This window comes from Leguminivora glycinivorella, chromosome 6 (genome assembly GCF_023078275.1).
Source record: "Leguminivora glycinivorella isolate SPB_JAAS2020 chromosome 6, LegGlyc_1.1, whole genome shotgun sequence".
Lineage (NCBI taxonomy): Eukaryota > Metazoa > Arthropoda > Insecta > Lepidoptera > Tortricidae > Leguminivora > Leguminivora glycinivorella.
Window position 1 is genome coordinate 9,931,435 of NC_062976.1, and position 12,065 is coordinate 9,943,499.

At 36.7% G+C, this 12,065-nt stretch overlaps 2 protein-coding genes across 3 annotated transcripts in view; one reads left to right on the forward strand and one right to left on the reverse strand.

The window, feature by feature from the left end:
* Positions 1-10,516, reverse strand: part of LOC125227381 (dedicator of cytokinesis protein 9) — a 67,618-nt gene extending 57,102 nt beyond the window's left edge. The window contains exons 1-5 of the mRNA XM_048131687.1: positions 10,298-10,516; positions 9,524-9,643; positions 8,244-8,416; positions 4,495-4,792; positions 2,929-3,100 (exon numbers count right to left, since the gene is read on the reverse strand). Coding sequence (XP_047987644.1) covers positions 2,929-3,100; positions 4,495-4,792; positions 8,244-8,416; positions 9,524-9,643; positions 10,298-10,342 — 808 coding nt within the window. The 5' untranslated portion in view covers positions 10,343-10,516. The remainder of the gene's footprint in view (positions 1-2,928; positions 3,101-4,494; positions 4,793-8,243; positions 8,417-9,523; positions 9,644-10,297) is intronic.
* Positions 10,517-11,708: 1,192 nt separating this feature from the next.
* The window catches only part of LOC125226799 (mitochondrial assembly of ribosomal large subunit protein 1), a 133,645-nt gene continuing 133,288 nt past the window's right edge, over positions 11,709-12,065 (forward strand). Inside the window, exon 1 of one of the 2 annotated variants that reach the window (XM_048130902.1) lies at positions 11,709-11,839. The gene's annotated coding sequence lies outside the window, so the exon portion shown is untranslated. The remainder of the gene's footprint in view (positions 11,840-12,065) is intronic. The other variant, XM_048130903.1, reaches the window with a different exon arrangement.

A 12,065-nucleotide genomic window follows, 5' to 3' on the forward strand; every position in this document is an offset into this window, starting at 1 on the left:
ATATTTATAAGTTTTACAATTGTTTTAATATAATGTATTGTATTCCTAGAGATTTTTCAATCGTTATTTTCAGTGTACGCTATTTCTAGTTTTATTACCATTTAGCGTACAATAACTGAGTTAATAAGAAAAATCTTGATAAGCTTAATGAGAAGGAAACATTTTTCCTTATTGGTAATTCTTGAATATATTTAATTTAATTTGCAAACTTAGAAATGGCTACGAGAACAGGAAAATAATGCGTTTAACGTTTATATTTATTAGAAGACTTATATTATAAGTTATAAGTGTTATAATTATACTACACGGGCAAGGGTAACCGCTCGGTTTACCCTTTACATTTAATTTAAGTGTCAAAAGGGCGTCTACGTGGTGGCTTCAGCTCCGCGCACGTTTTTCAAAAGTCCGGTTCACCATTGTTCCGTGGTGGGAAAGATATTCATGGGCACATTTTGTACGTTCATCTGCATCACTATCGCTTATCGCCTGAAATCGCAAAAGCGATACAGAGGGAGATAACGAAATTTGGATGCTGGATGAACCCCAGTAATCATGGTATAGGCACATCTCGGACACTGGCGATCAAATATATGAATGAGGCGCGTTCCTAGCACACACTCTAAGCTCGTGTACGTGAACGCGTACCATGATTGTATGAGTGAGATATGACAGGTCGACTGTTCACGTTTTTGACAGGCGGTAACTGTGAGGTAACCGAGACGGGGTGGGCTGCACTTTCAGCGGGGAGCGCGAGTGGGATACTGTACGATAGTACTCTTTATTATACTGTGGTATAGGATGCAAACAGAACAGACCAATCCAAGCAAGCGTAAACCAGAGGGGTTGTAAGTTTTTTAATTTTTTTTAATGAAATAGGCAGCAAACGAGCAGGCGAGCCACCTGATGGGAAGCAGTCATCGCCGCCCATGGACATACTCGTAAACAATATTAGGGGAGCCACTTATGCGTTGCAGACCTTTAAGAACCCTAAATACCTGCTTCTTGAAGAACCCCATATCATAGCGCAAAGGAAACACCTCAGAAGGTAGCTCATTCCACAACTTGCACGTTCTGGGCAGGCCCGTTTGTTCTTGGTTTGCCACGTGTCGAGAAAGTGAGGATGAACTTTGTTTGTTTGGCGGGAGGTGCGGTGATAAAAGCGCGACGGTGGCACCAAGTCGAAGAGTTCATAAGAACATTCCCCGTTGTACAGACGGTAGAACAAGCACAGAGAGCCAACTATATATTTATATTTCGTTTTAAATTTTATCGTCACCAATTAATAAATTCATTTGTCGTCTGGCAAATTTGTTTACATTGTATTTTCGATATTTACATGCAAATCATATGATTTTAAAGAATTATTTCAACATCTATAAAAGCAGCCGATCTCATTTACATAGAAACGAGCTTATTGTTCATTTTTGTATTATCGGCGTCCTTCGGGAAACTAATGTATTATGCGATAAGATAACGCTAAATATAGTAGTCGTTTGATGCTTTTAAGAGTATTTTGTTTATTATTTACGGGAATGATGTTTATTTTGCTGGTGATTGTTCCCTGTAGTCATATTCACGTACGATATCGATATTAGCTTTAAATATCGATAAATAGTTTTGAAATCGAGCTTATTAATTAAAACATTATACACAATATAGTTACTCAATAAGGATATAATTATGTGGTAGAAGTTTTTTTTAGTGTGTTAACACTTTAAATTACTATCATCAGTCCGCGCGTCTTCGTGAAACTTGTTGCAATGCAGGACGGTTGATATTGGACACAAATAAATTCCCTTATCGGGATTGGAACCCAAGACCACTTAGCAGGCAGAGTCACTACCCGCTACTAGCTATATAGGCCATACCGGTCGTACTTGGTACTTTCTTCAACTTAAAATCTGTTCATACGGATTAGGGTAATTCCATGGCAGAGAGCGAAAAAAATCAATTTTTTGAGGTCAGAATTTTTAAAATATGGTTATGGGGTAATGTTCTTTGGCTCTAGACAGACCTTACTTGAACCGATTTTTTTTTCAGCAATTCCCGTCAACTTTGTACAATGCCACGTCAGCAAATTTTAATTGATCCTATTTTGTTACCAACATTTAGTAATATAATTCGACTTTCGTAACATATATACAGGATAATTGTTATAATTAAGAAAATATAGATACTAGAGAACCTTAATGACGAAATAAAACTTAATAAAATATCAATTCATCAACAAAATCTTGGTAACAAAATAGGAATTAATAAAAACAAATTTAAATTTTCCCTTAATTTTTGTACAAAGTTGACGGGAATTGCTGTTTTAATAAACTGAGTTTAACTAAGTATGCCAATTTTTTTAAAGTTTAAAATGCGTGCTTTTTAAGTTACGTGCGTAAACTGAACTAATTAAGACTCACTCCCTAAAAATCAAGGAATCCTGTATTTTTTTACTTCTGTAACTTTTACTTCATATTTCGATCAGTAACTATAAAAAAATACGTTTCATTCGGACGTAACAAAAGTTACTGATTTCTTGAAACGCAAGTTACCAATGTTTTGCATGGTTATTTTCATAATTGAAAAATATTAAGATTCCTTTTTGCTACATAAACATACCTGTACTCTTGACTGACACGATTTAAGTTACAAGAAAATTCGTAAACCAATATGGAAATAAAATAATCGTATTTAAATGATGCTTTAAAAACCCATGTCCAATTTCTGTAACGAAAGTTACCACCTCATTTTAGTGTACTGAGGCCAGAAAATGGTTATGTTTCAAATAATTTCCACTTTAGTTTAATGAGATTTAACTGTATTAAATGGTGCACCAGCAAAAAAAGATATTTAAGTATGAATCAAGCCACAAATAACCTTTGTTTGACAACTTTGCGTTCTAAATGTAACGCAAGTTATCATGGAATTACCCATTACCTTTATCTAACGCCTCATCCTGGTTGATTTCTGGACAATCCTGGTTTTTCTTCAAAGCCGCATTAAACGCTGCTATCCAGTCATTCATTTCCTCCTCACTGTCCGCCGAGAATGTGTACCCTTTTCCTCCGGCCATACGCAGCTCGAAACAGTGGCGCCCACGCTTTGGGTTCTGCAAACAGAAATAATGTAAAAAAAGGAAAAAAAAAACCCCGACGTAGTGGACCGATTTTCATCGAACATGACTAAAACCCCTCCCGACTAATTCAGCTTTCAAACAAAAAAAAAACGAAATCTAAATCGCTTCATCCGTTCGAAAGCTACGATGCCACAGACACACACCTCGTCGGTTTTGCGTCGGGGGTTAAAAATATCGTAACAAAAGCGTAGATAAGGTAATACAAAGAACTATTTTACTATTACACTAATTACGTGGCGCCAAACAGTACACAATGTACACATACTTCAATGAACGGCTAATGACTCGTTCTAATGAGTTATTTAACGACCGGTCTGCCGCAGTCGGTAGTGACCCTGCCTGCTACGACGCGGTCCCGGGTTCGAATCCCGGTAAGGGCATTTATTAGTGTGATGAGCACAGATATTTGTTCCTGAGTTATGGATGTTTTCTATGTAGGTATATAAGTATTTATATATTACTAGCTTTCGCCCGCGGCTACGCTCGCGTTACATTCGAAAATTACGGAATGCTCCATACAAACTTCCAACCCCCATTTTAGGAAATTGGAAGGTTAGAAAGAGACAAAAAGTAGCCTATGTCACTCTCCATCCTTTCAACTATCTCCACTTAAAAAGTCACGTCAATTCGTAGCTCTGTTTTGCCGTGAAAGACGGACAAACAAACAGACACATACAGTTTCCCATTTATAATATTAGTATGGATATATATCGTTGTCTGAGTACATACAAAATAAGCCTTCTTGAGCTTACCGTGGGCCTCAGTCAATCTGTGTAAGAATGTCCTATGATATTTATTTATTTATTTGGCAATCAGTGTTTAGATGCGAAAACCTTAGTAAGCTTTGCCTCATGTTTTCCTTAATCTCAATGTACAAGGTCACTTCTCCATAAATAGCCTAAGGGACCGGCCACATCAGAGCGTCGCGTGTCTCGGGGCGCGCAACGGACGTCTGCGCCACGCCGCTTCAGTGTAATTCAAAAAACGTCTCCTCAGTACATTTTGTATAGGAAGGACGTAAGACGGGCGCGCCACGCCACCTGGGGCGCGTCTTACGTCCTTCCTATACAAAATGTACTGAGGAGACGTTTTTTGAATTACATTCAGGTGGCGTGGCGCGGACGTCCGTTGCGCGCCCCGAGACACGCAACGCTTAAGTGGGAACGCTGGCTAAGAAGCACAACTAAAAGTACCTACGTACTTTTATCGAAGTGTCCGCCGACAGAGGTGTATTTTTATTTATTTTATTTAACCTTTATTGCACGTAAAGGCGGACGTAATGCCATAAGACATTATCTACCAGTCAACCTTTAGGTCGTAAGTTTATACTTTCTTAACGAATTAGAAATAAACAAAGTAGAACTTACTTTGACAACATCCGAGCAAAAATCCATGACGATAGTAAGCTTCGTATCGGTTTTCTTTTCATCCTTGTAAACCTCGAGAATGTAAGCACCGTCTGCTTCCCGGACCATTGAGCAATAGCGTTTCTTGAAGGATTTGGAAGCAAGGTTGCTGAATATTCTGTCTGAGCCGATTTCGGGCCCTTTGAGCAGGTAGCCCTCTTTGGTGCCAATGTCCACTTTCGCTGCTTGAGCTTCATTGTCGCTTTCTGTTTCGGCGTCTAAGTCATATACTTCTTCTAGTAATTTGTTATCTATTGGTCTGACAAAGAAAAAAAAAACATTAAGTACTATTTCATAACTCCCTACCTTAATAACAACGGGCTAATGAACATGGAATCACGTCGTTCTCTGCATTTTGCATGTATGCTATTTGGCATTATTAAATCATTGACCCCCCAGTATTTATCGAACAAGTTGCAATTTTCTCAGCGACATGTTAGGGAAGCTACTCGCCTCATCTGCCCACGGCACAACACAACTGCATTTCGTGGTAGTGGTGCAGCTTCAGATATGCCGCCACGAAATGCTGGAATAATATACCGCCGCCCATAAGAAACTCCCGTACAATGTTGTCTTTTAAAGTAAAATACAAAAACTACATTGCTTTTGAATTTATAAATTTGCAGAAATCTGTTCAATAGATCACTTGCTAGTGCCAATGCCATTATTTGCCTTATATAAATTTCGCTCCATGCAACCAGTAGGTAAACTCTAATTAGTCTCAGACATAGGTTAAATTAAAAAAATAAATTAATGCTCAATGTTAATGTAGTCATATATCTAGTTTTAATATTTATTTATTTTTCTTTCCAGATCTCGTAAGTTTAATTTTTGTTTTAAATATGTACTGACGCGATCGCTTGGACAGGTCTTCATGGAAGACCAGCGTCAAGTTACCTGGTAGGTAACTTGACAAAATGCTGAGGGGAGACCTTTTCAGTGACGTTCATATAATGCCTATTAATGTGTATCATAGACGTAAGGAATATTGTTAACGTCCTGAATAAAAAGTGGAAAAATACAGCATAATAAGAGGGACTCCCCTTACATTAGCGAGTAATGTTTACAATGGGCATTATTCATCAAATTTCTTAGATTCTAAGAAATGTTGATGACCCCGTTCCTAAGCCAACTAGCTGATAACACAAAATGGTTTATTATTACGGAAGTAATTTAACCAAATAAGGTTTTTAAATAATAATAATTTAACATGTAAGTATACATGGATCTCGGGCAAATTTTTATGCTTTTGAATTTAGAACCTGAAGAGAGAGAAGCCTTTTGAATACCTGACCTTACTGACGCACCTGAAACGTATCCTCCTGGAAGTCCTGGGTCCCGGTGCCCTCGTACGAGTACATAAAGTTTGAACTTTTACAAGAATAAAAGAAATTTATAGGACTTCCAGGAGGATACGTTTCAGGTGCGTCAGTAAGGTCAGGTATTTGAAAAATTCGTGAAAATTTAAATTCGTAGAATGCTCTTAATATAAACTATATATTGCATGTTTAATGTATTTAGGATTGTGGGTCAGGGAGGAACATTGAACGGTGCCAATAATGGTCTATGTGTTTTAGTGATAATTTAGTTACAAAGTCTATAATTTAACTGGGAAGATGAATTTATTTGGGAGAAAATATAATCTATTGATTGAAAGACGGAAACCTTATTGGGCGTTATCACACTGTCGATTTACAAGCGAGTTGAAAGAGAACTCGCTGCGAATCCGCCTTGCTTCAATTAGTTAGCAAATGGCCAGTGTCAAAACGCCCTAGTCTGCGGTTAAATGATCGTGCCTTAATAGACAAAAAACATTGATGATTTGAGAACTGTTTCGCTGATTAATGTTGCTAAAATTTTGGACTACGTAAGTACAAGAGAACGAATTTTTTCACCAAACTTGCCAGGAGGCATGCGTCGCCGGCCGACCGTAATGTCTAGCAGATTAGTGAATTTCAATCAAAAAATCAATAGATAGGCAAGATAGGTTCCGAAAGCTTGTCGTAGCATTGTGCATGATCGGACGCTATTAATGTAGGTATTTGATAATATCGTTGGCATGAATATGCAGCAACCAATAATTATGCTATTCTAATTTTGAACTTGACACTATTTAGCAACAAAAACGTTTACTGTAGTTTTTTCATGCAACTGATGGTAAATGAGTCACATCAGATAGACAGCTGACCTTGACAAGCGTGGAGTTAGAACAGTAGCCTGCTCTCATGACCATGAAATGTTATGTTAATTGTGCTGCTAATGAGTATTTCTGTTGTGGTTTCATTCAATCATAGCTAATTATTCGATACTTGGCATGTAAGGCCTGATTTAGACGGCGTGCGAACTCGCATGCGATTTTAGTTACATTGCGGGCTGTTGAGGTTACATACAATTTTGCACCGCTATCAAATATCGCAATGTAATAAAACTCGTATGCGAGTACTCGTACCGTCTAAATGGGCTCTTAAGCTTGTAAACTACATTAGAGCAGAATTATAACACTTCTACTAGACTTATACTGAACAGGCAGTGATGTCTTTTTTGTTTACTCAGACTGTGATGCATTTAAATGCGTCGAAATGTTGAGAACTCGATGATTGTACATTCCAAACGAGTGGCCTTAAACTAAAACACGACCGAAGAGAGAATCTTCGCAAGTGTATCGTACGACAGTACGTACGGCCATTTATTTTTTTGACATAGTTGCGTAAGGAGCTCATTACCTAACTAGTGCGGTAATATATAAACATAAACATAATATATAGACCCATATATACTGCAAAAAACAAAACTGTCATCACGGCATATATCCCAGTCAATATAGTGAGTATAGTGAAACTAAGTGTGAATCATCAAAAATCCTATCAATGCAGCTCCATTTAAAACAAATTGCTTTCCAACTGCATATTGTTTTGATTCATAATACCACTTAGCATGATTACAAATCACCGTGTTTACAATAACATATATTGTTACAAGGATACACATTCAATTGTTATAATAATTGTGTTACTGGTTTATCCCTGATTGAGTTGTTGAATGATATTGCCACTAACCACAAATTTTAGATACCTATTAGGTACTTTTAAAAGTTTCCCTATGGTGTAGTAGATATAATTTGGTCGGTTTGTAAATTATATTATATCGTATGATGGCAATAAAGACAAACCTCCTTCATAAACGTTCACTAAAGTTATCAAGCCGATAAAAATTGTTTATCCTAAAAATAAAAACAATGCAGGCTTTACGGTAGAACAAAGGCTACAGCTGAAAACCAACAACATTTGTATTAATTGTAAAATAGTTTGAAGTTTTATAAAGAGTTCTGTTGCACCAATTTTGCTATAATGTACAATTTCAGATAAGGGACAGAGGATCAAATCTCGACTGGGGGGGGGGCAAATGTAACTGGTCCATTTTTTTCATGTATTACAATGTTTGCTTTATTAAATAAAGTGTCCACCGGGTATATATGGTAGGCGTGTTCAGTGGACATGTAGATCTCAAAATCATAGTGTAATAATGGAAAAAATGGATCAGTTACAATTGGCCTCCAGTCAAGATTTTCCCCGCTGTACCTTATATAAGATACTGAAAAACATCTGAATATGCATTCCAACCCCTTGACAAAAAGAGACATTATTAGATAGTTATGTGAGAGGCTTGGTCATTCTGATGTACTGTACAATAACATACATTAGTTAACTCACCTGGGTAAATTGAGATATGTGCCAGAATAACTATTATACTTGAAGTGTATAAGATTCCAACTGGAAGCATAGCTGAGCAAGGCCTGTCGAGTGAGCAGAGGGCAAGTGGAGGCCGTCCTCACATCAGGCACCGCTGTTGTCACTGTTCGCCAGCGGCGTGGGAGGACCACACTCTGTAACAAAATACTTGGCTTAACATAAATTCTCACGAAAGTTTAACGTGTATAATGCTATTTTTGCTTATTATTCATTTGTTTTATTTTTAAACTATAATATATTTCTATTTTTCCATTGACAACTTCAATCTTGTCCTATAGGCCTCTTCCACAGCCTTCCAGGTATCATGGTCTCTCGCTTTCCTGAGCCAGTTCACTCCGCCTATCTTTTTAAAGTCATGTGACCATCGGAGATTGGGCATGTTGACATGAAGACGCTTACGCCTCGTCGGCGCTGAACGCATACGTATGCATGTTCACACTAACAAGCGATTTTTGGTCGCCGAAAGCAGATTCCGTGTCGATAGGTATGGGGAGACCCTAAATTGGATGTGATAATTAAAACCATTACTGTGGTAATTAGTATAACTCATAATTAACCATACTTTGCATGGTGTCCTTTGACCCTCTCCCACATTGACCATGTTAATTTACACTATCAAAGGGAATTACCACTTAATAGTACTTATGAAATGAAAAACTTCAGTTAAAGCAACTAGTGGCTTATAGAAAAATTACCTCTGAAAGTTCACACTGATTTTGTCTAATATAAGATCTAGATCCAATTTATAATTGGTGATAAAATTGAATAAGAATTCCATTAATTGCCCCCCAGTCGAGATTTTTGCCCCCGTTGTACCTTAACAAATTTCATGAGAAAGATTCATAATTATCTTATATTTATTTTAGAGAAATACAAAGCATAGTATAATGAATTGCTACAAACTACTCCTAAAATAAGTGTCTAAGCAGGCAGCATCTGAGAGTGAAGAGTAAATGTAAGTTTAGGTTTTATGATCATAACACATCACAGGTTTTATGATCAGCACATTTTAATAATTTGTATGCATATCAATCAATCAATCTGTATAAGAATGTCCTATTTTATTTATTTATTTATATACCTACTAGTTATATGTCTCATGATAAACATTTACTGTATGTCTGAGTCACAGTATTTATAATTCTAGACATAAAAAGGCACAAGTAATTAATCAAATTTCGGCAGTTCAAAAAAATAGGAAGGGTTGCCCGGTTAATTATATATAAAAATGTTGTACTCACAGAAACATCATCAGATGGGTACAAAAGAATGTCTCTAAGAGGATCGTTCAGAAGCAAAGTCTTGTTTTCCTGAATATAACTCTCAAAATCCAATGCTGTGCATTTCTTGGCTATGATGTTCTGAAACAATTGGATTATAAACTTAATTTATATTTAATTAAAAATAATATTGCGGAATAAAGAAGATTTAGAGCTTTACAAAATTGTCTTGTACAAGTTATTTTCTCACATTATGAATGTAAAAAATGGTCAGTAAAGTAATCATGGACTTAACCAAAAATGCATTTGTATTGGTCAGCTCAAGAAAAAACTCATTTGTTTTGATACTGTATAAACTGTGAAACTACTTTGTTGTTACACAACATAATAAATGCATCACCAAAAGCACTGAACAGGTTTCTTTAATCAAATATTCTCAGATCTTGTTTACAATATTCTATAAATAAGTATTATGTAAAATACATTATTGATATTTACTTCAAACATATTATGAAATAAATAAATTAATCTTATTGGAAATAGTGGCATGCATGATTGACTGCACGTTACACAAACGTTTTTATTTATTAAATACAAACAATATTTTTACGGGTTGACCAAACCCGGCTCTACTTTCACCGACAGAACACACCCTACATTATGGGAAAATTGAGAACACAAACAATTATATAACATTATGTATAAAACTAATCTTTCTTGAGCATAATATATAAATCGGGCTTTCTAAGCGTTCATTTATTCATAGTTAAGTCATTAAAATTAAACAATATTTACCTCGTACTCTGCGCTACTCTTCCCTTTAGAATTTATTGGAGGCATTGTACTTATTTTAAAACACTACACCACATATTAATGATTCATTCATTTTCTACACAAGTAAACAATATAAATATGATCATTCTGAATAGTAAGTCGATTGAAAACACTTAAATAAGCAGAAAAATGGCCCAAGAAAAACAACGACCGCCTCTCTACCGAAATCGAGGAATACCACAGATAGGATAATATTTTGGAAATGACAGTTGTTTGCCTTACCACAGATAATTAATGTGTCCTGTCCACACCGTGTAAAAAACGCCAACTGATAAAAGTGCTTGCACATGGCGTGTGTGAACGGTCAAGCAAATCTTGTCACTAAGAGGGTGCGCCCACGGGCGATTTTTCGAGGCGACTTTTTTGTCGCGACCATGGGCTAGTATGAAAGTGCGCTCACGAAACGACGCAACTTTTCATACAAATACGTAAGTCGCCGAGCAACTTTGTCGCTCGTGGGCGCGCACCCTAAAAATTGAAAATATCGTGAAACGGCGCCAAATCATGATTTGGCTTAGTAACATTCGCCATATCGTTCATAACTCACCGTTTAACGATTTGCCCAGTGACGTTTAAGCAGATCATGAAATTCCTAGGCATATCGTGAAACGTCGCCATTTTGTGATTTGGCTTAGTAACATTCGCCATATCGTTCATAACTCACCGTTTAACGATTTGCCCAGTGACGTTTAAGCAGATCATGTGATTCCTAGGCATATCATGATACGCCGCCAACGCCATATAGTTCAATACCTAAGTAGGGTTCCAAAATTGAAGTAAAAAATGCAAAAAAAACATAAGTACAATATTTAATCAAATACTTTCCTCCTTATTCATAAACGTTCACTAAAGTTATCAAGCCGATAAAGTTTGTTTGTCCCTTTCCGACGTATTGGTGTGATAGGACAAACGAACTTTATCGGCTTGATAACTTTAGTGAATGTTTATGAATAAGGGGGTTTCGTATTATACAAATGAAATGAAACAAGACTTGTATTGTTACCTACTTGGAACAAATATTAAATTAACCTTTTCAATGATTTTGTTAAAACTATCGTGAGACATATTTAATCCATACTAATGGAATGGGAAAGTGTGTGTGTCTGTTTGTTTGTCCGTCTTTTACGACAAAACGGAGCGACGGATTGAGGTGATTGTTTAAGTGGAGTTTCACGATATGCCTATATCTGACGGATTTTACGATCGGCCGCCGACATGTATATAAATTTAAAACCTAGAAATGTCTTAGGCAAGCTATGACCAAACACCGTGGGAATTGATCATGCCCTTTTGCATTATTTATAATAGGTTGGTATTACTGGCTATCTGTCACTGTCACTGTCAAGTGGTCTATGGTATAAACTGAGTAATTTTCGTTTTAGATTTGATAAAGTTTCTCGATTTAAATATCCTGCCGTTACGGTCTGTATTAAGTGAACAGTATTTGGCAAATGGTCGTAAATACCATAGTTTGGAAGGTAGTTCTTGCTCGTGACTATTCTGGTTAGTATACATATTTATAATAATATACGAAATTTGAAGGCATTTCCGCTTCTTTTCTGTATCCAGTACTCACAATACGAAATGTCTGTGTATTAAAGTTGTTCTGATGGTCCAAGAGCTGGCAGGATTTTGGAGTAGGTCCTTGAGGCAACCTGGAAAGGTGCTCAGATGCTTCTCTGATCATAGCCAACATCAGGTCTGCAAGTCTGGCAGCTGGGGAGCGGGG